The 24,557-nt window shown below is 67.5% G+C and overlaps 1 protein-coding gene and 1 non-coding gene across 5 annotated transcripts; both read left to right on the plus strand.

The window, feature by feature from the left end:
* The first annotated feature begins 3,270 nt into the window (after positions 1 to 3,270).
* PACS2 (phosphofurin acidic cluster sorting protein 2) lies at positions 3,271 to 24,526 on the plus strand. Of its 4 annotated transcripts, none has more exons than XM_056113664.1 (25): positions 3,274 to 3,444; positions 13,729 to 13,816; positions 14,322 to 14,411; positions 14,542 to 14,667; positions 14,756 to 14,918; positions 15,004 to 15,077; positions 16,011 to 16,091; positions 16,608 to 16,667; positions 18,176 to 18,324; positions 18,679 to 18,769; positions 18,847 to 18,921; positions 19,240 to 19,385; positions 19,476 to 19,608; positions 19,687 to 19,791; positions 19,872 to 19,978; positions 20,080 to 20,234; positions 20,322 to 20,432; positions 20,555 to 20,663; positions 20,909 to 20,941; positions 21,848 to 21,890; positions 22,095 to 22,137; positions 22,209 to 22,344; positions 22,432 to 22,658; positions 22,740 to 22,853; positions 23,056 to 24,526. In XM_056113664.1, the coding sequence occupies exons 1-25, from the start codon at positions 3,326 to 3,328 to the stop codon at positions 23,172 to 23,174; spliced, it is 2,697 nt and encodes an 898-aa protein (XP_055969639.1). In that variant the 5' UTR covers positions 3,274 to 3,325; the 3' UTR covers positions 23,175 to 24,526. The 4 variants fall into 4 exon arrangements, with proteins under 4 accessions (XP_055969642.1, XP_055969639.1, XP_055969640.1 ...); XM_056113665.1 differs by having other exon boundaries at positions 16,611 to 16,667; XM_056113667.1 differs by lacking the exon at positions 23,056 to 24,526 and having other exon boundaries at positions 3,271 to 3,444; positions 22,436 to 22,658.
* On the plus strand, positions 7,796 to 7,901 carry LOC130023299 (U6 spliceosomal RNA). Its single transcript, XR_008792447.1, has one exon. It is a non-coding gene; the product is annotated as a U6 spliceosomal RNA (small nuclear RNA).
* Positions 24,527 to 24,557: the final 31 nt, after the last annotated feature.

Here is a 24,557-nt window from a genome sequence, read left to right on the forward strand (position 1 = left end):
AACAAAAAAGGAATTGAGGTGTCATCCAGAATGAAGGGTCTCCCCAACCAAGCTGGGACACCCCAGTTCTGTGGATGTGATCTCTTGAGTAAGGAGCACTTGAAGGAAAAGTCACAGAAAGAGCACATGTGGAACTGGAGCGATAATACAGCGGGGAGGGCATTTGCCTTGCACGCAGCCGACCCAGGTTCGATGCCCAGCATCCCATATGGTCCCCTGAGCATCGCCGGGAGTAACTCCTGAGTGCAGAGCCAGGAGGAACCCCTGAGCATCACTGGGTGTGACTGAAAAAGAAAAAAGAAAGGAGCACATGTGTTCCCAATGCATTTGAGAAGCATGTGATGGGCTCTATAAAGCATGTGGTGAGGTGAGCAAAGTGTGTATGTGGTGTTTGTTGTGATGCTTGTGGTGTGTATGTGTGGCGAGCGTGATATAAGGTGAGTGTGGTTGTGTAACGAATGTGTTGTGTGCGGTGTGTGTGGTGAGTGGGAGGTGGTGTGTTGAATCACATTGGGTTGACCTCCCGCAGGGCACTTCAGTTCATTGAGTTACTCCCACAACAGTGCCCCTGAGGCACACCCAATTCCATAGTCCTTTATTGCTTTTCTTTTCCTTTATGTTATTTAGCAACGTCCTTTTTGTACAGACACAGGAAGACAGTTCATGCTATGCTTTGTAACGTGGGAGTTAATTGACTCCCAAATAATTTTTACTCCTGGGCATCCATCATATTTACCTAACTTAAACCTCAGTTGCCCTTATCTCCTGTCACTGTCCTCCCGTTGTTCATCGATTTGCTTGAGTGGGCCCAGTAACGTCTCCGTTGTGAGACTTGTTGTTACTGTGTTTGGCATGTCAAATACGTCATGGGTAGCTTGCTAGGCTCTGCTGTGTGGGCGAGATACTCTCGGTAGTTTGCCGGGCTTTCTGAGAGGGGCGGAGGTATTTCCTAACACCCAAAAAAGGAGGGTCCCGAGGAAGGGACTGGATGGACCCAGGGAAAGCTGTAAATTACCCTGGCATCGAAAGGAGACAAGCTAAGTGCCATAAGTATAATAAGTTAAGAGCACGGTCATGGAACAAACTCTGTCATGACCCAAAAAGAATTAAGGACCCTATTGGGGTTAGGAAAGACTCACGTGGCCTGAGGACTGTGGTCTGGGTTATATAGCGAGATGTCCCCCAAAAGTGCCATCCTTTAAACTTAATATATCTTACTGTGTTCATGCAAAATGGCTAGAAATATTATAAGAAGTAAATTTACGATGATTGTTTAAGTGGATTACTAGCTGAGGAAAGGCAAAAGCAATACACCCTGGATGGGATCCCGCCCTTGAGCGGATCTCCTAGCAATCTGGAGTGCGAACCCTCAGATGAGATTCTGTCCTTGAGTTAATCCCCTAGAACTTCCCCTGGAGGAGGGGCTTTACCTCTGTTTGCTGTTATGACAGTGTTCAACCCCACCTATGTGTACCCCACCCTTCATGATTCTATATAACTATGCTGTAAGGGAAAGAGGGGACTAGGAGACTATGAGGAGACTAGGAAGGAGTTAAGGAGGTGGAGGACTTTGAGGTCTACGAGGAGACCAGGATGAGGGAACTGTGATGACTGGGACTACGACCAAAACTATGATTGTTCTGTAAGGGGAGAGATCTGACTACACTGGGGAGGAGAAATAAACTGACCACCGACCAGCCTGGGGCCGTTTCTCAGTTCCCCGGTCCTTCCTTTGTCTGTCACCACGGGCCAGCCAGGGGAACGGCTCTCAGCCACCGAACACTTGAGTCCTGCGTGCACCCACACGCCTTTTCTTTGGAAACTCACAGTGGTGGGAGTGTGCGGCAAGGGTCTGCGTGGAATGTGGCACATGTGTGTGTGGTGTGGGAGGTGCGTGTGCAGTGTGGAGTGTGTGTCTGTGTACAAGGTGTCGCCATGCCAGGCTTAGTACAGGGTATTGTGAGCAGCGGGACGCCTACCTAGTTCCCCGAGAGGGGACAGTGCCACATGCCACTGGGGAGCCCGTGGACAGCACTGTTTGCTGGGTGGGCCCTGTGTCACTCCTCTCCACGCCCTGCGCCTGTCTATGCGGGCCCCAGGCTGCCACAGGCCACACAGCATGCCCAGTGCCCCCCGGGCCAGCTGTCCTGCTGTGGGGTGGGGACTCTGGCCTGCGCTTCCCCTCCCGGGGGGCCCAGGGACACTGCGCATTATGGTGGCTGGTGGGGAGAGGTAACGTGGGCTCCCTTGGCCCCTGGCTTCCAGCAGGGACTGGACCCACCAGAGGTTGCAGCCTTGCAGGGGCCGTCAGCCTGGCCGGACACGTGCTGCCCGCTGGGCATCAGAAGCAGCTGGAAACGCTTCCCCCAACCTCACGGGGCCTGGGGACCGCCAAACAACACCCTGAAACCTAGATGTCCTTCCTCTGGGCCTTCTCCAGTGCTGCAGCCACAGCCCAGGGGGTCTTCCTGGTGTCACCTGCCTGGTGCCCCGAGGCCTCTTAGGCGGGTGTCCCGGGTCTGTCCCCGGGAGGAGGCCTCTTAGGCGGGTGTCCCGGGTCTGTCCCCGGGAGGAGCCAACCACAGGTCCTCTGTCCCACGCAGGCCAGCACCGCTGGTTGCTGAGGCCCCGGACAGGCACAGGGTACCAGGAACTTGGGCAAGGGGTTGGAAGCAGGGGGCAGTGGACGCAGAGGTCCGTGTGTGAGGTGGCATTGGTGCAGGGTCCCCCCCAGATTAGCGGGGGGGAGGGCGGTGGTGGCGGTGGACTTAGGTGACAATGGCAGATTCGGAGACTGCAGGGGACGGTGCGGCCGGGAGCGGCCACTGGGCCGGGGACACCAGAAAGCGGCCGGCAGGCTGGGGTGCCAGGAGGAGGGGGCGGGGCCGCGGCGGGGCGGCAGGTGGGGGTCGGGAGGGCGGGGGAGGGGGTGGGACGTGCAGGGCGCGCGGCGCAGCCGGCCGGGGCGGCGGGGGTCCCGGGCACGGCTGGGGTCGGTCCCGTGCGCGCGGGGCGGCGCGGCGCGGCGCGGGGCGGGGCGGGGCGGGGCGGGGCGCGCTGCGGGCGCCGCGGGAGGCGCGCGCGTCCCCTCACTTCCGGCGGGCGCGGCGCGGGCGGCGATTGGCTGGGCGGCGGCGAGCGCGCAGCCCTCCGGGCCAATGGGCGGCGGCGGGGCGGGGCGTGCGGCCGCCGCCGCCTGGTCGCCGCCCGCGGGCCCGCCGGACGCGGCCCGGCCGTCCCCGCCGCCGCCGCTGCCGCCGCCGCCGCCCGCCGGCCATGTGACCGGCCGCCGCCGCCCCAGGCCCGAGGAGCGGCGGGGGGCGCCATGGCCGAGCGGGGCCGCCCGGGGCCCGGCGGCGCGCCCGGCGCGCTCGGCACGCCCGTGCCCATGAACCTGTTCGCCACCTGGGAGGTGGACGGCTCCAGCCCCAGCTGCGTGCCCAGGTACCGAGCGCCGCCGCTTTGTTCGCGCCCGCCGGGACCCCCCCCCGGCGACCCCGGGACCCCTCGAGCCGCTCCGCCCGCGCCGGGGGTCCCGCCCCGCCCCGCTCGGCCCCGCCCCGCCCGCGGCTCGGTCGGCGCGCGCCCCAGCCCACCCCTGCCCGCCGATCGCCCGCGGGCGGCGCATCCTCACCTGCCCGCCCCGCCCCGCCGCGCCGCGCCCCTGCCCGCGGGTCCTGCGGGCCGGGCCCAGCCCTCTGGCGCCGCCCGGCCCGGGCCCCGCGCCCCCGGCCCGACGCTGCCCGCCGCAGCCCCGCGGAGCGGCCCGGCCCGGCCCGGCCCGGCCCTGCCCGGTGACAGCTGGCCCGGCCTCTGCAGCCGGGATGTGCTCGGCCCCTCGGCGGCGGGGCCGGGAGGGAGGTTCGTGGCCCGCGGGCCCCCCGCGGCCGGGAGCACGGGAGCAGCGCCCCAGGGCACCCCTGCAGCTCGCCCTCGCCCTTGGGTGGGGCGCGGGACAGCCCAGAGCAGGGCGCGGGGGCACAGGCCACTGCAGAGCAGAGCGAGGGCGCGGACCAGGGGCGCTGTGCGCTCCCGGATGGCCCCCGTGGGCCCTGGGGGTCTGCCTTGGCCGGGACCCTCCAGCGTTTCCAGCCGGCCAGGGGCTCTGCAGGGGCATTGCCAGCCCCACTGGGCCTGCCACCCCGGAGTCCCTCATCAGAGCCCCGGGGGTTCCCATGTCCCCCCGCCCGTCCGAGGGGGGGACAGCCCTCTGACACACGCCAGAAAGTTCTCAGCCACCTGCCCGGGACTTCCTGCCGGGAAGGGGGCTGCAGGTGTGAGCGGAGGGTGTGTCCTGCCCGCGCCTGCCTGGCTGGCCGGCCCATCGGCCGGCTGCAGTGCTCCCCGGCACCGGGTTGGAATCTGGATTTCTCTGATTACTAGCGTAGGCCCGGTACTTCCTCGTCAGCAAAATTCCTGCAGTCCTTCTGCCAGCTTTTCTTTTGTTTTCTTTTTTTTCTCCCACTTGAGACTCGCAGTTTCTTGGGGGTGGGAGGGGAGGCGGGCTCCCTGGCCGGGGAGATTCCCGGGCCCGTTGGTGCCCTGAGCGCGGCTGGCGGCAGCTACTGCTGGGCGCCAGGGCCAGGCCTGGGGAGCCCACCCGCTCCCCTCCGTGGAGGCCCCCAGCCCAGCCTTGTCTCTGAGAGGTGGGAGTTGGCAGCCATGCCGGCCCCAGGCTTGGGGTGGTCCTGGGTAGCCTGGCCACTGGGTGCGTCTGCCACCCGTTCTTCCGTGCCAGCAGCCCTCTGGCAGCCTGCCCAGGAGGTGTGGGGGTCTCTGCTTGGTCTGTGTGAGCGTTTGGAATAGGTGCTGGGGCCGCTTCGGGGTGTCCTCTGCAAAAGCTGCCCCCGGGACCCCGTGCCGGCCTGCTGTGTGAGGCAGCTACGTTCTAGAAGGGCACATCCCTGCCCTTCCCAGCTGCCCCTGGCCTGGCAACTGTGTTTGTTTCTGGAGGGCAGCCGAAGGCCGTGCTCAGGGGGCTGCGTCCCCCGACTCGGGGGATCGGTGTCCTGGGACACGTCCCTTGCCTGTGTTCCGGGTTTGTCTCCTCTGCCCGCTCAGTTGGATTCCCAGTGCACTGGCGTAAGCTGTTCTGCACAGTGTTTAGTTCTGCAGCGTCTGCAGGACGGGAGCCGCTGGCACCCGGGCACCAGGACACCTTGCCCCGTTCTCCCTCGGCTCCCGTTTCCCTGCCCTGCGTCTCTCGATGTTCTTCTGATTCCTTTGTCTATTTTGTTTTGTTTGGTTTTGAGCCGCCCCGGGCGGTGCTCGGGGCTAATTCCTGGGCTGGCCTCAGGCGCGGGATTACTCCTGGCAGGGCTGGGCCCAGTGTGGTGCTGGGATGGAACCTGTCGCCCGCCAGCCTGCCAGCCTGTCCTCGCGTCTCTAGCGCGGTTATCTTGGTCTCCTTTCTGTTTTATTTGGGGGGAGGGGGTGGGCTTCACACCCAGCAGTGCTCAGAGATTCCTCCTGACTCTGCACTCTGGAGCCTCTCCTAGCGGGGCACGGGGCCCTGGCCGGTCGCCTTTCGCGGGCGCCGTTCCCGCTGTGTCTCCCCTGCCCCGCCTTGGTGCCGCAGCGTCCTCCTCACGTCCAGGCTGCTTTCTTGTGTCACTCGTCCCCGTCTCCGATGCCTTTCTTTCCTGTCCCGTGGAGAAGGGGGTTCAAACTGGATGCCTCTGCTGTTTCTCTGAGTGCCCGACGTGGGTTCCTCAGCACCTGTTAAACTTGGTGCCTCCCTGGCTCGACTAGTCTGCTCCAGCCTGGGGCCTTGCCTTCCAGCGTGTGGGCCTCTGGCTAGCTTTCTGCACGTGTGCTTATTTGTTTATTTATTTGCTGGGGGAGGCGGAGAAACACACCCAGGGCTGCTCAGGGGTTACTCTTGGCTCTGCACTCAGGAATTACTTCTGGCAGTGTTCAGGGACCATATGGGATGCTGGAGATTAAGCCCAGGTCAGTTGCCGGCAAGGCAAGTGCCCTGCCCACAGTCCTAGCTCTCTGGCCCCTCTGGGGACCATTTAGGATGGCGGGGATCCAACAGAGGTTTGGTCTGTGATTGATGCACGAGGCAGCACCCTGCAGGCTACACTGTCTCTCTGGCCTCTTACTCTGCTCTTTTTTTGTTTGTTTGTTTTGTTTTTCTGGTTATACCCCGCGATGCACAGGGGTTACTCCTGGCTCTGCACTCAGGAGTCACTCCTGGCGGTGCTCAGGGGACCATATGGGATGCTGGGAATCGAACCCAGGTCGGCCGCGTGCAAGGCAAACGCCCCACCCGCTGTGCTATCGCTCCTGCCCCTCTTCTCTTTCTTGCTTGCTGGTTTGTTGGAGCTGATAGTGCCTTGATCTTTCGGGGCGCCACGCCGTACCCACATCTTGTCTCTGGCCCACCTTGGTCTTTCTTCGTATTTGGTGACTTGTCTGTGGGTTTAACTCGCTCTTTCTGCTCCTGTAGCTAGACTGCAGCGGGGCCTGTGGCTAGTGTCCAGCTTGTGTCCAGGCGGGGGAGGGGGGCAGCCCATGCGTCTCCAGCTTTGTCGTCTTGCGCTGCTGTCCCTCGCGGCTGGCCTTTCCCGGCCCACCTGCCCCTGGCCGCATCTCCCCAGGAGGCCAAGCGAACTTTCCACCTTCGTGGTGGTGACGCGTGTTCCTCCGGGGACTTGAGGTGATTCTGCCACCCCGTCCCTTCGTCTGGAGCGCGGGACTGTGCCGCCACCCCGGCAGGGCCTGGCCGCAGTGGCCTTGAGCACCCGGAGCCCTGGCACCTCTCGGCCCCCTTGGCTGCTCCTGTCCCTGTGCCACTGGGGCGTCCCCCGGCACGCAGCTGTTGGCCAGGGCTGAGGAGTCGGAGTCTGTGGGCCGCGGGCGGGGCTCCAGCCTGCAGGGACCCTGTGCCCGGCACGCAGCCTGCCCGGGCGACTCCCACCAGGGTACCTGCTGCCTGGGGCTGAACCGGGGCTGCCTCCAAGGAGGGGGCCGAGAAGGCTCGTGGCCGGGCTCCTGGCCACCCTGTGATGGGCGCTGTGGGCAGCGCCGATGACCTTCGGGTCCCTGCAGGAGCGCAGGGAGACTGGCATGGCTGGAGTGACCCGGTGGGGACACCCTGTGCGGCTGTTCGTGCCACGGGCTGGCTGCCAGCGGCACGGCGCGTTAGAGGCCGCTGCCTTCCGCCGGGAGACCGTCCGATTAACACGCTCACCCCAAGGACGGCACGGGCCAGAGCCGGAGCCCCTGCACCCCGGGGAAGAGACCCTCCAGCCTGCCGACGTGGCGAGCTGGGCGTGAGGAGAGCCGCGGGCGTCTCCGGGGAGGCTGGCCTGGCCCCGCAGCCGCAGCCTGGGCCCGCTGTGTCCCGGGCTCTGGTTTCCACGTCCCCGCGGTGCTGTCCAGTACCCCCGTCCCACGCCCAGGTGGGGCGTGAGTGGGGCCTCCGCTGGCCAGCCTGCACCTCCCTCCGCTTAGGTGCCTGGGTTCAGGCTCATGGATGGGAGGCTCGCGGGGGTGTCCCCTGGTGACCCCCGTGTGCTGGGGCTCAGGGCCCCTGCCCCGTGGCCCCCGGCGGGTGCTTCTCCCTGTGTCCCCGTGCAAGGAGCGGGAGGAGCGTTTCCAGCCTGGCCTGTGTCTGCCCCAGTGCTCCCCTGGGACCGTTCCCTGCTGTCCTGCCGGGGCTCCTGGCAACCGGCGCCGGTGTCTCAGCTCGCAGGGTGGCTCCCCCAGCTGGCACCGGGTGGCACAGGGGCCCGTCTGCCTGGGAGCGGCTGTGGTGCAGCCTCCAGGCCCCTGCAGGTATATTGCGGTGCTCGTCCGGGCAGCACAGACCTGAAATTGGAACGATAGAGAGAAGGTTAGCATGGCCCCCGCATGAGGATGACGCGCAAATGGGTGAAGCATTCCATGTTTAAACAAAAAAGAAGAAAAGAAAAGAAAAAAAAGTATATTGGGAAGGGGTGGGCTGGAGCGATCGCACAGCGGGTAGGGCGTTTGCCTTGCACGCAGCCAGCCCGGCCGAGCCGGGTTCGATTCCTCCACCCCTCTCGGAGAGCCCGGCAGGCTACCGAGAGTATCTCGCCCGCACGGCAGAGCCTGGCAAGCTCCCCGTGACGTATTCGATATGCCAGACACAGTAACAACAAAGTCTCCAATGGAGACGTTACTGGGCCCGCTCGAGCTAATCGACGAACAACAGGAGGACAGTGACAGTGGGAAGGGGTGGTGCCAAGGTGGCATCTCGGGGTGAGTCTGAGGACCCGGCACAGGGAGAGCCACACTCTGGTCTTGGTGGGCCCGCCTGGCTGCCGGCGATGCCTGGGGGGGCTCACTGGTGGGCAATGCCACATCTCCGGCCTGGGCCACTGAGGCTGGCGGGCATCAGGTGGGCTCTCCCAGGTGGTGCTGAGCACACGGTGGGTGATCTGAGCCTTGTGAGTGAGAGCCAATCGTGGGGGTGGGTCCCAGGCGAGTGCTTGTGGCCAGCCCTGCTGGGTGTCGCTCAGGCCTCACTTGGGGCTGGCAATGAGCCCTGGGGGTGCGGCCGCCAACGGCGACCCGGGGTGTCTGGAGTTAGCGCTGTGGGCAGGGGCCCTGCCTGGCGGCCAGGCCAGGTGCTGTGCTGGCAGGCGGGAGAGGGGCCCCTCGCCCTCAGGGCAGGGCACGTCCACTGCTGCCCAGCAGCCCCTCGGGCTGGGGTCGCTCTGACATGGTTGCTTCAGTGTTTGGATAGCCCGGTGCCACGGGCTCAGGTCAGCCCAGCGCTGGGAGGCCTGGGGGCAGGGCGAGGCAGGGAGTGGGTGGGTTGAGCCCCTTGGCGGGGGTGCGTAGCCCACTGAGCTGTCCGGGCTGGGGTGCAGTCGCGGGTCTGGTTGGAGTCAGGTGTCGCCGAGCCCCGGGCCAGCTGTCGCCGTGAACCCCTGCTCGGTGCCCACTGGAGGGGCGGGCAGGCTTCTCCTCTCAGGGGCTGCGGGGACTCGGGACCCCGCTCCCGCCACAGCCCTGCCTCTCCCAGCCCGGTCCCTGGCTTCCAGATGCCCACGACCTCCTCCTGAGTGACCAGTGCTGCCTCCTGTCCCCCGTGGCCTCTCTCCCTGGGCCCGCGGTGGTCGGCCTGGACGCTGCCCTGTGCCTCTGGGTCCCTGAGCCCCCGCTGTCTCGCGGTCCTGAGCCTGCAGGGTGTGGCCCGCCTGCTGTGACGGCCCGGCCCATGGCAAGCAAAGGTTAGCTCCTGCTCCTGCCACGTCTGTCGCGCGTTTCCTTGCAACTCGGGTTGTTTCTCCCTTGGAAACGGACCAGACCGAGTCAGCGCTTTCTCCTCCTGCCACCCCCGAAACGTGCCCTGAGGGCATAACGGCACCCCTCCCCCTTGGAGATCCACACGGACGCCTCCTGTGCCCCCATACTTACTCCCTCCTGTGGCTGGGAGGGGGATTGGTCACCCTCGGGGGTCCAGGCCTGCGAACTCCGCCCCCTGCACCCCTCAGGGGCCTCGCGCCCCTCCTCTGGCCCCAGCTGGGGATGAGCCGCAGGGCGCCCCCGCCCCGACCCTACCCTCCGCCCACCCCGAATCTCATCACCCCCCCATGCCGTCAGTCTGTCCCAGCCTCCTTCCATGGCATCCCGCTCCCTCGGGGACCCCCAGCCCGGCCCTCAACCTCGGCTCCCCCTGGGGCTCCCTGGGTGCTGGCGTCTGGGCGGGCGGGGCAGGAAGGACAGGGCCCTCACCCTCAGCATCTCCTGCGGCCCCCCAGTGCGGGCTCAGATCCACCTCCCCGAACTCCTGCACTGCGGGACACCAGCCACCGCCCTGGCCCTGGAAGCTTCTGGAAACGGCGGTGGCGCGGGCGGCGTCCGTGCCTCCCCCATGCGCCTGGCCTGGCTGTGGGCTTCTGAGGGAGCCTTTGTCCAGGACACCAGTGCTTTGTGGGGCCAGCGCGGCCTTCCCAGGGCCATTGTCCCTTCGGAGATGGCGGTGGCAGTGCGTGGCAGCTGGGGGGTGGGTGGGGCGGGCGCTGCTGCCTTCTGGCTGGCACCGAGGCCCTGCAGACCTGGGGGCTGGTGCCCGCGTGCCCGGCAGGCCTGGGGGTTGTCCTGCCCACCCCGGGCGGAGCAGCCCCCGAGGAGGGGTCAGGCCCTGCCTCCCCAGAGTTCCTGGCCTCAGTCAAGCCCCGGGCTGGGCGGCAGTGCGGCGGGGGAGGCGCTGGCCTGGCGCGGCCGCCCCGAGCTCGATCCCCCAGCACGGCATGCGGTTCCTGGAGCACCTGCAGGGGTGAGCCCTGAGTGCAGGGCCAGGAGCCCCAGGCACCGCCAGTGTGGCCCAAAACTCAAAAATGGGGGCCTGGAGCGATAGCACAGCAGGTAGGGCGTTTGCCTTGCACACAGCCAACCCAGGTTCGATTCCCATATGGTCTCCTGAGCACCGCCAGGAGTAATTCCTGAGTGCATGAGCCAGGAGTAGCCCCTGTGCATCGCGGGGTGTGACCCGAAAAGAAAAAAAAACTCAAAAACGAAAAGTTGAGACTGAGTGCTTGGCACCTTCTCGGCGTTGCCGGAACACGGGCGTCGCTTCCGCCCCTCGCCAGGCTCGCCGCTGTCGCCCGTCCTCACGGCACCTCACCTGTGGGGACGCAGTGATGGGCTGAGGGTGGGTGGGCGGGCCTTGGGGACGCCTCTGGGTACCACAGTCTGCGGACAGACCCAGAGGACGCGCTGTGCTGGTGATCACATCCACGGCCCCCCCCCCACCCCCGGCATGTCCTGGCCCCGGGCAGCCGCCTGCGCTCACCGTGGCCTGTTTCTCAAGCCCGAGGTCTGTGGCTTAGGCTGCAGCTGCCGTGTCAGCGCACAGTGGCCATCCTGGCAGGGGGGACGGTGGGCCGTGCTCGGCGCAGTGCCAGGCAGATGAGTGAGTGCTTGCACACACTGGTCCTTGGCCAGGCTCGAACCCAGGGGCTGCCAGCACTCAGTGTCCACTCTCCCGCTGGGCTCGTCCCGGCCCTCGCACGTGTGTTCTTCTGCCTTTGAAATGTTCCACCTAACGCCAGGAGTTGTGAGCTAGCGTTTCCCAGGCGCTGGTTGATCCGGCACGTTAGGACGGTTGGGCAAAAGGGAGCAGACCAGCGACAGGCACTCTGCAAGCTGTGTCAGGCGGAACATTCTAGAGTGACTCCAGAGGCAGGAGGGAAACCGGGGACACTGGTGCAGGGACCATTGTTGGAGCGTCGTGCTCCTGAAACAGCCCCGAGTGACTCGTCTAATTTGCTGGGTCGGGCCCCATAGCAGTGGGCTGAGCGTCTGGGTGCTCAGCTGGGGAGAGACGGTGGCCGGCAGCTGTCCTGGGCAGTGCTGGGCAGCGGGGGCTCAAGATTCACAGGCAGGAGCCGGAGCTGCAGTATAGTGGGTCGGGCTTTGCCTGGCACGCAGCTGACCCGGGTTCGATCCCCCACGTCCCCTAGGGTCCCCCAGCACTGCCAAGGGTGATCCCTGAGTGCAGAGCCAGGAGGAACCCCTGAGCATTGCCGGGTGGGACCCAAAAAGCTAAAACCCAAAAGCAATAACAGAAGATTCCCAGGTGGCGGCAGTGGCCATTGGGGCACGGGCTCCTGACGGGTCACAGTGCCGGGACACAGCTGGCCGTCTAGTCCACCTGGAAACCGAAGTAGAGCGTCATTCCTCACGTTTCCATGAGGCAGAAATGTGGCCTCGGGGGTGAGGAGCTGCCTCTGGGGGAAGCGCCCACCTGGCCCCAGCACCCAGCCCGGGCCCTGCAGATGGATGGCCTCGGGGTACGAGTGGGGGTGGTGTCTGGATCTCAGGGTGCATGTGATACAGCCCGGCCAGTTGCCACACCTTGGCGGGGAGCAGCAGCAGGCCGGGTAGAAGGCACGCCCGGCCAGGTGCTCTGTGTGTGTGTGCGCGTGAGAGATGGTGGGGTCCCAGGAAGGGCGCCACATCGCTGGCCCCCCCTGCAGGCCTCCACCCTAGTGGCTCTTCGGGTGTCCTTGCCCTGTTCCCAGGTGACCCCGTGCCCAGGCCCGGAAACGTGGCTGAGGCGGGTGTGTAGGTGACTCCGGCTGCTGGGGTCCTGCTTCCCTTGGCTTAAGCCCCCCCCCCCGCCCCACGCGCGTGTGCACACACACACACGCAGAGGGAGCCACAGTGCCTGTTGCCGGCCAGCAGCCGCCTGGCCAGGGCAGGTGCCCGCTGTGGAGCCCGAGCGTCTTCGAGGCTGCCACCGGGGAGTGCCTGCCGTGCTCTCGCCGCGTGCTGCCGTCTCATTTCTTCCCGCGTGCCAGGGGGCCTGGGGCCCTGTCCTGCCCTGGACGCCTCCGGTCTCTTCTCCAGGGACAAGCAGGCCCCAGCAGTCGGCCCGGGCTCAGAACTCACTGCCGCCTTCTGTGGGACGGGGGGCAGGCGTCTGGGTGGTCATGTCCTCTGCTCCGTGCCGATGCCAGGGCGGAACCCGCCGCGTTAGCCCGCAAACCCTCCGGCCGCTGCTTCTTGGCCTGACCACTTGCAGGCCTGGGAACAGCGGAGAGAAATTTCCCAGGTAGAAAGAGGTAGAAAGCCCTGATTCGTGGCAGCTGCTCGGACCCCTGCCTGTGGCCTGGCTCTGCTGAGTGGCCTTCCAGGAGCTGCTGTGGGCCGCCCCCCTGCTCAGGAGCACCCAGCACCCAAGACGCATTCGGTGAATCTGCCCAGGTGGGGCGCACGGGGGCCTCTCCCAAGGCCCAGCGCCCACCCCACGACCTGTGTCTGGGGGTCTTGCCCCCTCCCGCTGGAGATGGGGCGGGTGCCGCTGTCTTGGCGCCGTTTCTCTCCGGCCTCTCTCCCCCTCGTCCCGGGCCTCGCTGCCTCCCTTCTGTTGTCTTGACAGCACCCGGCAATGTCCGGGGCAGATCCCAGCCGCTCAGAAGAACCCGTGGTGCTGGGGATTGTGCAGACGGGCCCTGTGTCCTGCCGCTCGGGTCCCTGGGCCCCTGGACACGGCGGTGGCGGCGGGAGTGGTGGCACCTGGCCCTCAGAGTCCCCGAGCCCCCAACCTGCCTCAGGTCGGGGGTCCCTGCTTTTCTTCGGGGCGCTGTGGTGATGGGGCAGGAGCCTGGTGGTCGCGTGGGCACACAGACTGCCCGCAGCTGGCCACGCCCACGGCCCCTCTGTCCCCGCTCACTGCTGGGCACAGCCCAGCAGGGTGGCAGAAGTCTGCGCTGTGCATCAGCTCGCCCTGCCGCGGCCAGGGTGCCTGGTGCGGGGAATTGCCGGCCCTCCGTTCCTGCCGGAGTGTGCTCTTGTCCTTGGGCTGCCTTGCCAGGGCCGTGGGCAGCTGCCTGTGCCTGAGGCCTCCGCTGCCCTCCCCCGCTGCTGCCCCTGCGCTTATCCCGATACTCTTCCTGCTGCTCTTCAGTGCTCTTGCCGGTCCGGCATTTCCCAGCCTGGCTCCAGAGCAGGGCTGGGCCCAGGTGCTGGCCCCTCCCTGACTCCTCCCCGGCTGGCAGGGGGCGTCCGGCAGGGGGCGCCGTGTCCCCCGCGCCTGGCTCCTGGCTCCCCTGGGCCCAGGGGTGTCGCCCTGGTCCCCCCAGGGGGTTAGTCCTGCCTCTCAGGGTCACACCTCCCGATGGTGAGGCGGGTTGGGGGGGGCGCTGAGATGGGGGAGGAGGGCAGGGGAGGCTGGCCCGGGGGTGAGGGTGAGGGGTCAGGCCGCCGTGGGGGTGCCCAGGCCCTGAGCTGCCGCCCCCGCAGGTTGTGCAGCCTGACGGTCAAGAAGCTGGTGGTCTTTCGGGAGCTGGAGAAGGAGCTCATCTCCGTGGTCATCGCCGTCAAGATGCAGGTGGGCGGCGTTGGAGGGGGGTGGGTGGGTGGTGGGGGTGTTGCCGGGGCCAGTGCTGGCACCCCCAGAGCAGAGGCGGCAGACCCCCGGCCATCCAGCGCGGGGCGCCCTCAGGTCCTGGTGGAGACCCTTTACTTGTGGTGCTCAGGAACACCCACACCCTGGCTCAGCCTTTCGTGTTGGCTGCGGGGGTCCGGGAGCGCCCCCTCCCACAGCTCCCTCTGCTCGGGGGTGGGGTCAGGCGGACAAGCGGCCTCGCAGCCACCGGGCCAGCCCTCCCTCCCTGCCCCCTGCCCTCTGCTGCCCCCCAGGGACTGAGGGGGCCGAGCCGCTGGGTGCTCAGGGAGCACCCTGAGGTGCAGGGGAAGGCGTGGAGGAGGGAGAGGCCAGACCCACCCCTGCGCTTCCAGGGTCTGGGCCGCCTCTGCCTCTGGCCCGCGGCCCCTTTCCCAACCCGCAGTCACCTCGGGCGGCTGACCCACCCGTAACTGCGGCCTGTCCCCAGGGCTCCAAGCGGATCCTGCGGTCCCACGAGATCGTGCTGCCCCCCAGTGGACAAGTGGAGACGGACCTGGCGCTGACATTCTCCTTGCAGGTGAGCCGGGCTGGCTGGCGGCAGGGGCCCGGTTGGGACCGGGGTGCACCCCCGCCTCCTGCTGTCTCCCCCTCGTCCCCCCCTCGCGTGGTTCCTGCCGGGCTGTGCGCTCACGGGGGGCCCCTTGCAGTACCCCCACTTCCTGAAGCGGGAGGGGAACAAGCTGCAGGTGCTGCTGCAGCGGCGGAAGCGCTACAAGAACCGGACCATCCTGGGCTACAAGACGCTGGCGGCCGGCGCCATCAACATGGCCCAGGTGAGCCAGCGGGGCCACGCGGCGCCCTCCGTCCCGGTGCGGGGGGCCGGTCGGGGCCGGGCCGCGCCCTCAGCCGCTGCCCCCGCAGGTCATGCAGCAGCCGTCGGAGGGTGGCCAGGTGCTGGGGCTCTGCAGCGGCACCAAGGAGGCGGCCGTGAGGGTGGCCGAGGTCTGGGTCTTCTCGCTGTGCAGCCAGCCCGTGGACCACGAGGACAGCGCCCTGCAGCCCGGGCCCAAGGCCAAGTCCGCGGGTGAGTGGGGGGGGGGCCGGGGGCGGGTCATCGCCGGGACGCGCCGGAACCTCACGGCACCGCCCTTCCGTCCCTCATTCCGCAGACAACTACTCGGAGGAGGAGGACGAGAGCTTCTCCTCGGAGCAGGAGGCCAGCGACGACGCCGTGCAGGGCCAGGTCAGCGTGCCTGCGTGTCTGTGTGTCCCTGCACGTGTGTCTGTGTGAGCATCTGTGCGTGTGTGTGTCTGTGTCTCGGGGTCTGCCAGTGTGTCTGTGTCTTTTTGTGTTGAGTCCTGTTGTGCATCTGTGGATCTGTGTGTGTGTGTGTGTGTGTGTGTCTGTGTGTTCTGGTCTCTTTCAGTGCGTCTGTGAGTTTGTGTGTGTCTGTGTGTCTCAGGCGGCTGTGCGTCTGTGGGGCTGTGCATGTGTGTTTGTGGGTCTATGTGTGTGTCTCTGCACGTGTGTCTGTGTGTCTCAGGCTCTGTCGGTGCATCTGTGAGTCTGCGTGTGCGTCTGTGAGTCACTGTGCCTGTGTGTCTCTGCACGTGTGTCATGTGAGCACCTGTATGTGTCTGTGTCTTGGGGCCTGTCAGTGTGTCTATGAGTCTGTGTGTCTCGGCGTCTGTCAGCGTGTCTGTGCGTGTGTGTGTTTATGTGTCTTAGGGCCATCATGCGTCTGTGAGTCTGTCTGTGTCTGTGTGTCTTGGGCCTGTCGTGCGTCTATCAGTGTGTCTGTGGGTCTGTGTGTGCATCTGTGGGTCTGTGTTTCTGTGATTCTGTGCGTGTGTCTGTATGTCTCGGGGCTATCGTGTGTCTGTGAGTCTGTGTGTCTTTGTGTCTTGGGCCCGTTGTATGTCTGTGGGTCTGTGCGTGTTTGTGTGTCTCGGGGTCTGTCAGGGCGTCTGTGGGTCTGTGCGTGTCTGTGGGTCTGTGTCTGTGTGTCTTTGCCTGTGTCTATGTGTCTCGGGGTCTGTTGGTGTGTCTTTGAGTCGGTGCGTGTGCGTCTGCGTGTCTGCGTGTTTTGGGGCTGTTGTCTGTGTGTCTGTGCTGGCCGTGCCGAGTGGTATCCTCTGCTCTGCACTGGCCGGGCTCGGACACCTGTTTCCGCAGGACCTGGACGAGGATGACTTCGACGTGGGGAAGGCGGAGAAGCAGCGGCGCTCCGTAGTCAGAGCCACCTCCATGACCAGGGTCGGTGGGGCTGCTGGGCGCTGTGCTGGGTCCTGGTCCTGGGGAGGGGGAGTCTGCTCGGGGCTTCCCCGGTGACCCGCTCGGGAGGGGCCCCTTGTGCCCTGCTGGGCTCCTGCCACCTGCTCAGGGCAGAGAAAACTGGGTCGCTCCTCACCTGCTCGCTCCCAGAGGGGAGCTGGGGGCTGTCCAGGGGCTCCCGGGGGGGGGGGTACCCGCGAAGCTCAGGGCCCGATCTGTGCCACGGCCCTCGCTGCTGGGGCGCCTGGGACCCCGCACCCGACCCTGGGCCCTGCAGCCCCCGTGGGCGCCACGTGTTCCAGAAGTGGTTGGGAGGCTCCTTCTGTAGCATGGGCCCTGGAGAGAGCTGAGCTGTGCCCTTGCGGGGTCTCGGGGAGCTGGCAGGTTGGCTTCATTGGCCGTGGAAGCTTCTAGGAGCTCCCGTTGTCGAGGGAGCTCTCCGTGGAGGTGTCCCTGGTCCTGGCAGTGACACAGCCCCTGACCTCCCGTGTCTTGCAGCAGCAGAATTTCAAGCAGAAAGTGGTGGCTCTGCTGCGGAGGTTCAAAGTGTCGGATGAGGTGAGGGGCTGTGGGCTGGCGTGGCGGGCTCGGGTCAGTCCTGGGGGCTGGGCAGGTGGCTGGAGCCGGGGTGGCACCCGCAAGGCCAGTGCCTGCCCCCTGGGTGCACAGGCCCTGCTGGCCATTCTCAGCCTGCCTGACCAGCAGTCCATGCCGCGGAGTCCTGGGCCATGTGCTTGGAGGTCCCTGGACTGCCGGGCAGGGCAGTACTAGGACAGGCCCCGGTCTGCACCCTGGGCACTTACTGCCCGTGACCCCCGGCTTGGGGTTCCTTATAAGTAGGTGATATTGTCCTATTCTGTGACTTGGGGCCACACCCAACAGTGCCTCACATTGACTCCTGGCTCTGTGCTCGGGATCGCTCCTGGCAGGGCGCAGAGGACTCTAGTGCCAGGGAGCAAACTGGGCCGCCACACGCAAGGCCGGCGCCCGACCCGCCGTCTGTGGCCCCGTGGTCAGGAGCGGCGGGGCCCTGCCCCCTTCCAGACGCGGTCTCCACGCGGCACCCTCCAGACGCAGTCTTCACGCGGCACCCGCTCTGCAGAGCTGCTCCAGTCTCAACGTCCTCTGCCTGGCCCACATGCCGAGGCCTGTCTCCTCGGCCCCCTGTTCTGGCCTTTTTGTTTTTATTTTGGGCCCCACCCAGCAAGGTTCAGAGTCGCTCCTGGCTCTGCACCCGGGAATTACTCCTGGTGGTGCTTGGGGATGCCGAGGATTGAACTCAGGGTGGCCGCATGCAGGGCAAGGCCCTTCCCCCTGGACTCTCCTGTAGCCAAGGAGAGTCAGGTGCAGGTTCCTGGCCTGTGAGAGGGGCCGCCTGCTGCCCATGTGGTCAGGGAGCAGGGCGGGCATCAGGTCGCAGCCCCCCAAGTCCCTCCTGGGCCGGGATCGGGAGGGGTCTTCCCGCTGCCTCAGTCAGCTTCTAGACCCGGGTGCTTGGCCGCCAGGCTTGGTTTCCACGTGAGACTCTTTTACTTGGGGCTCCACTCCTAGCTCTGTGCTCGGGGACCGTAGGGGGTGCCGGGATTCGAACCCCGGGCACAGCTGCACGCTAGGCGAGCGCCTTAGCCCTCGAACCATCTCCCCAGCACCACAGTGGGAACTTGTGAACGCAGAAGAGGAAGATGCTCTGGAGGGTCCAGAAATGGCTCAGAAAGACACACGTGGGGCTCGAGGAGACCAAACAGCGGGGGGGGGGTGCATGCACTGGCCCCGTGGGGGGCACCCATATGGTTCCCCGAGCACCGCCAAAGTAATTCCTGAGTGCAGCGCCGGCTTAACCCCTGAGCATCACCCGGGGGGTGTGGCCCCCAATCCAAGAAAGACCCCCACGGGGACCTGGGCTCACATTTGAAGGCGGGTCACGGTGTCTTCTCTGCCCGTGTTCCCCCAAACGCGGGGGTGGCCGGGGCCACAGCGGGGCCTGAAGACAGGCCAGAGGCACAGGGACAGCACAGGGGGCAGAGCGGGCTTGGCCGCGGCATCCTCTGACGGGCGCCCTCTGGCAGGTCCTGGACTCGGAGCAGGACCCGACGGAACATGTCCCCGAGGTGGAGGAAGACCTGGACCTCCTGTACGACGCGCTGGAGCCCAGCGACAGCGGCCCCGACATGGACGATGACGACAGCGTCCTTAGCACCCCGAAGCCGAAGCTCAGGTGGGCCATGCCAGGAGCACCCGGGAGGACCCTCAGTTGCTTCTAGAATGTTCTGGGGCTGAGTGGCAGTGGGAGGCTGGGCAGGCCTGGGGTGCGGTGAGCGAGGCCTCCCGCCCTATCCCCGTGTACAGGGAGATGGACAGAGAAGTGCAGGGGACATGCGCCCGTCCATCCCCCCACTGTCGTTCTGCTGGGGGGGGGGTCGACCCCCTGCCCACGCCTTCAGTACCCAGCTCTGTGCCCGTGTGGCCACGGGGGTTCCCGCACCTCTCAGCTGTGCCCCCGGGTGCTGATCCTGCCCGGCTGGCCGAGAGCCCGAGCAGAGGCACCGCTGAGCCCCGCGCCCGCCCGCAGGCCCTACTTCGAAGGCCTGTCGCACTCCAGCTCGCAGACGGAGGTGGGCAGCGTCCACAGCGGCCGCAGCCAGAAGGAGGCCGCCAGCCCGGTGAGTGCCCACCCCACCGCCCGCCGGGGCCCCGCCAGCCTCCGCGTTCCCGCAGACTGATGGCATCTGTCCCACAGACCGATGTGCCCGAGAAGACCCGGGCCCTGGGGGTGAAGCTGCCCAGCGACAGCGCCTCCGACCTGGTGGCACACGTAAGCGGCGGGGCCACGGGCACCTCTCCTCACCGGCACCCGCAAACCCGGCACAGCCACAGTCGGGGCTGGGAGCTGCCCCTGCGGCAGAGGCCCCCTGGGGCAGTTGGGGCCTGGGACCCAGGACAGCGGGCAGAGGGATGGCGGCAGGCGCCCCGGGAACCGGGCCGGCTGTGTGGCGGGGCTGGGCTGGGGTCTCGGTGCGGGCTCCCGGCTGGAGGCGAGGGGTGGCCCCAGGTGGGCCACATCCTGCCACACCTGCCCCCTGCCAGCCACCTGGCCTCACTGCCGCCACGCCGCCGCTCCTCTCGCCTCCAGCACAGCGGCCCGGGCCCCGGGGAGCCGCCGGCAGCGCCCCAGGACAGCCCCGAGTCGGAGACCAACAGCCCCGACGTCTTCACCGAGAAGCGGCCGCCCAGCGGGCGCATCACCAAGACCGAGTCCCTGGTCATCCCCTCCACCAGGTGGGCGGGAGGCCGGGCAGGGGCGGCCCCGGGCCTGGGGTCCCGCCGCCTCCGACCCCGGCCTGAGCCTTTCCCGTGCCCGCCCCGCAGGAGTGAGGGCAAGCAGGCCGGCCGCCGGGGCCGTAGCACGTCGCTGAAGGAGCGGCAGCCGGCGCGGCCGCAGAACGAGCGGGCCAACAGCCTGGACAACGAGCGCTGCCCCGACGCGCGCAGCCAGCTGCAGGTGGGCGCGGCCGCCGGCCCCGCGTGGCGGGCGCCGGGGGTGGGACCCGGCCCTCCGGTGACCGGCCCGTGTCCCCAGATCCCGCGGAAGACCGTGTACGACCAGCTGAACCACATCCTGGTCTCCGACGACCAGCTCCCCGACAGCATCATCCTGGTCAACACGTCCGACTGGCAGGGCCAGGTGCGGGTGGGGGCGGGGATCGGGGGCGGACGGGACAGGGGGGCAGCGCCGCGGGCGCGCCTCACGCCGAGCTCCCGCAGTTCCTGTCGGGCGTCCTGCAGCGGCACACGCTGCCCGTGGTCTGCACCTGCTCGGCCGCCGACGTGCAGGCCGCCTTCTGCACCATCGTCTCGCGCATCCAGAGATAGTGAGTGGGGCGGCTCCCGCCGTGGGGGTGGGCCGGGGGCGCGGCGCTCCCTGAGGCGTCTGTCTCTGTCCCTGTGCCTGTGCCCGCCCTTCCCCGAGCAGCTGCAACTGCAACTCGCAGCCGCCGCGGCCCGTGAAGATCGCGGTGGCGGGCGCCCAGCACTACCTCAGCGCCGTGCTGCGGCTCTTCGTGGAGCAGCTGTCCCACCGCACGCCCGACTGGCTGGGCTACATGCGCTTCCTCGTCATCCCGCTGGGTGAGCCGCGGCGGGGGCGGCCGCGGGGACCCCGGCCCGCCCGGCCCGCGCAGGGGCCCGGCCTGACCCCCAGCCCGTGGCCTGCAGGCTCGCACCCCGTGGCCCGCTACCTGGGCTCCGTGGACTATCGCTACAACAACTTCTTCCAGGACCTGGCGTGGCGCGACCTGTTCAACAAGCTGGAGGCGCAGAGCACCGGTGAGGGCGGGCGGCGGGCGGCTGCCCTGGGGGCCGCGGGGCCAGCCCTGGCCTGGGCCGCTGGGCGGGCGGGCGGGCCGCAGCGGCTGCACCCACCCAGTCGGCCTCGCCTCCTCGTGCAGTGCAGGACACGCCCGACATCGTGTCTCGGATCACCCAGTACATCTCGGGGGCCAACTGCGCCCACCCGCTGCCCATCGCGGAGGCCATGCTGACCTACAAGCAGAAGAGGTACCCGCCCCGCGTCGCCCCTGCGTCCACCCGGGCACTCTCCCGAGTAGGAACTTGGTTTGCTTCCCGGGAGGGTCTGGGGCGACAGGCGCCGGGAAATCTCTCCCGAAAGGGCGGCTCTGTCCTGGGGCCGGGGCCGAGGGCCTTGGGGGCGTCGGGGCGGCCGCTGAGCGAGCGCCCGTGTTCCCGCCCCGCCGGCGGCGCGGTAACCTGTGTCTCGTTCTCTCCCCGCGCTTTCTGAAAAGGAGAAAGAACTTTCATTTTGACTTTACCCTCAGGTACTGCTGTCTCGGCCTCTGCCCTGTCCCAGGCTGGTCTTTGGGGCTGTTTAGCAGAGTTTGCAGGTGGGCGCGCCCCGAGGGTGCTGCCCCGGGGCTGGTGGTCCCCTGCCGGGCATCTCGGGAGCGCCCGCCCGCGTGGGCAGCAGGCGCCCTCCCGAGAGAATCCCTGCTCCGCTCAGGACCTGAGCCCAGGCGGCAGCCCTCCCGCGCTGTGGGTCCCCGGGGGGCCCAGCCAGTCCCGCGCTGTCCTGAGCGGAGGAGAGAGCCCAGCGGCCTGCATGGCCTCAGCCCCGCCCCTGGGGCGCTCCCGGGGCATGGCCGTGCCAGCTGGAGGATGCCCGCATGCAGCCGCGAGCTTGGCTTCCCGTCTGTCGTGCGCCCGTCCTGGCCCCCGGGCTGCGCTGGGAGCCTGTGTCTGGACCCCGGGGCCCTGTCCCTGACCCTCGCATGCAGCCGGGTCATTTCTCAGGAGGTCGCAAGGGGCCTCTGCTCTGCCGAGAAGGGGAGAGTCTGGGGGGCCCGGGGGCAGCCGGCATGGCCCCACAGAAGGTAGGCGGGCGCCACGGCTCTGTGCCGCCCCTCCCCACCCCTGCTGAGCAGGCCCTGACGTGGGGGCAGTGGCCTTGGGGGCTCGAACTCAGGCCCGGGGTCGGAGCGTCCTGGAGTCACTGCCAGGACCCGCCAGGCCTCGGGGGGGTCTTCGTGTGCTAGGCGCCCTCAAGGCGGAGTGCCCCCCGCCTGGTGCTGACTGTGCAGACTCCACGGGAGGAAACGGTGTGCCCGACGTCGGGGCGCTGGCTGTAGCTGATGCGGCCCCTGGGACAGCGATAGCCCCCGGAGCCCAGCCCGATGGGTCCTGCCCCGCGGCCGGCCAGGGGGTGACCGGGGTCTCTCTCGCTCTAGCCCTGACGAGGAGTCTGCCCAGAAGTTCATCCCCTTCGTCGGGGTGAGTGCCCGGCCGTCGCCCACGCGCCACGTGGCAGCAGACAGGACCCTGGGTGGGTGTGGGGCGGAGGCACGGGGGTGGGGAGCGGCCGAGCCCTGGTGGATGTGGTGCCCGGCTGCTTTCCTGCCATGGTGTGGGGCTTGGTGTCGCGGGCGGGCGGGTGGGAGGGCAGCACCGCTGCAGCCGGTGCCCGCTGTGTTGCAGGTGGTGAAGGTGGGCATCGTGGAGCCGTCCTCAGCCACGTCAGGTGAGTCCTAGCCGGGTGGGCCCGGGGTGGGCACGCGGGCGCAGGACTCACAGCCCTGGGCCCCTCCCCAGGCGACTCTGACGACGCGGCCCCCTCTGGCTCCTGCGTGCTCTCGTCCACCCCGCCGTCCACGTCGCCCGCCGCCAAGGAGGCCTCGCCCACCCCGCCGTCCTCCCCGTCTGTGAGCAGCGGCCTGTCCTCCCCCAGGTAGCGCCCCCCCCGCCCCCCGCCCGGAGCGCCCCTCTGTGGCCCCCACTCTGTGGCCCGCCGGAGGCTGAGGGCCCGCTCTTCCAGCCAGGGTGTCGGCGCCGAGCTCATGGGGCTGCAGGTGGACTACTGGACGTCAGCCCTGCCGGCCGACAGGAAGAGGGACGCTGAGAAGCGGGAGCTGCCCGCGGCCAAGACCACGCTCAAGAGCACCTTCCGGTCCCTCCAGGTCAGCAGGCTGCCCAGCGGCGGCGAGGCTGCGCCCACGCCCACCATGTCCATGACCGTGGTCACCAAGGAGAAGAACAAGAAGGGTGAGGCGGGGGCGGAGGGATGCCCCCGACCCGCAGGAGGCTGGTGGGGGGGCGCGGCCTCACGGCGGGTCCTTCTCCTAGTCATGTTCCTGCCCAAGAAGACCAAGGACAGGGACGCGGAGCCCAAGAGTCAGTGTGTGGAGGGCATCAGCCGGCTGATCTGCACGGCCAAGCACCAGCAGAACATGCTGCGAGGTGAGCCCCCGCCCGTGGGCCGGCCCGTCCCCCGCTGTCCCCACCGGGCTCCCCTGAGCATCTCGGCCCAGTGCGGCGCGACTCGGGGGCCCCCCTGGCTCCGTCCGGCACTGTGCTCCGCGCGCTGCCTCATTCCTGGTCCAAGCGGAGGAGGTTCTGCACGCCGGGAGGAGCTCGCCGTCAGGCGCTCTTGTCCCCACAGTCCTCATCGACGGGGTGGAGTGGAACGACGTCAAGTTCTTCCAGCTGGCGGCGCAGTGGTCTTCCCATGTCAAGCACTTCCCCATCTGCATCTTCGGCCACTCCAAGTCCTCCTTCTAGCCCCCGCGGCCCTGCTCGGGGCACGGCCAGGCCCAGCTGCTTCCTGGTCCCCTTTGGTTCATGACAGACGCGTAAACTCAGCAAGTCTCCAGTATGATGTGCTCGCAGCCTGGACACTAACGGACGCGCTCACGGCCCGCCCCCCGCGCTGCCCTTAACCAAGTGGAGTGGCCGGGGAGGGTCCGGCTTGGGGCAGGAAAGCGCCGCTGGCCCAGCCCCCGTGCCCTCCGGCCGTTTTCTAACGCTTTTCCCAGCAGGTTACAGTGTAGCTCTCAAACACCCTCGCAGCCCACCCAAAGCCCCTCCCGAGCTGCCCCCCCCCCCCGACGCCCACCCAGCACTCAGGTGGCCTCTGCGGCTACCTGCCTGGGGGCCTGCTCATCCAGGACGGCCAGGGGGACCCTGCAGGGCTGGGCACCTGCCCCTTCAGAATCCTCGGGTCTCGGGCCATCCTGACCACCCCTGCTCTTGGGAGCAGCCCCCCCCCCCCCCAGGGGCTGCTCTGTAGACAGGCTCATCTGGACCGGGGACCCCAGGCCCCACTCTGTGGTAGGCGCTGTGACCCCAGGCGGGTCGCGGGGCAGAAGTGGAAGCGGGCGCCTGGAGGTGAGGAGGGATGCAGGGACCCACCCTCCCGCGCCACTCGACTGGTTTCGAGGAAGGGCCCCGTGGATCCTGTCCCTCGCGGGAGGCCCTGCCAGTGGCCCCAGCACACGCCCGACGTGGAGACCTGGGCTGCACTCACCCCCGTGCCTCAGTTTCCCCGTTTGTTCACGGGGGCAGCCACGTTCGCCTGCCTACCTCATGGAGCTGTTCTGAGGGCTTTGGCCAGCACTTGGTTCCTCAGAGGCAGAAGCTGCAGAGGCCAGAGTGGTCTGTGGGGGCGCCCGGTCGGGACGGCCCGTGGGTCTGCATCGAGGCCTCGGGTTGGGCCAGTGGGCCGGGCAGTGGCAATGCAGCAGTGGGAGTAGCGAGACTCGCCCTGCCCGGGTCCAGCCCTGCCCCAATGCCGCTGTGTTCCCATCTCCCCGGGGTCGCGCAGGGGCCTGGGGCTCCCGGCCTTGCTGCACCGGCCTGGCTCGGGGTGAGGCCCAGCTGCCCTCGGTCAGGCCTTTGTCCCAGGCCGCCTGCTGCCGAGGGCTCCTGCCCGGGCGTGGGGGGGGGGGGGGGCGGGCCGTGCACCCCTGCAGACCGTGCATCGCTGGTTTCTAGGGTGTGTGTTGCTAGGATTTTTTTAACGCAAAACAGGATTAATGTAAATAACCTTTTGGGGGAACAGATTCTAATCTGTCACAGACGTGACTGTGGACTATTTTAAGGTGCTGATGCGACAGAATAAACCTGGAGACGCACCCCAGGCCCGCCGCGTGGTTCCTGGGCGCG

This window comes from Sorex fumeus, unplaced genomic scaffold, assembly GCF_029834395.1.
Source record: "Sorex fumeus unplaced genomic scaffold, SorFum_2.1 ptg000022l, whole genome shotgun sequence".
Lineage (NCBI taxonomy): Eukaryota > Metazoa > Chordata > Mammalia > Eulipotyphla > Soricidae > Sorex > Sorex fumeus.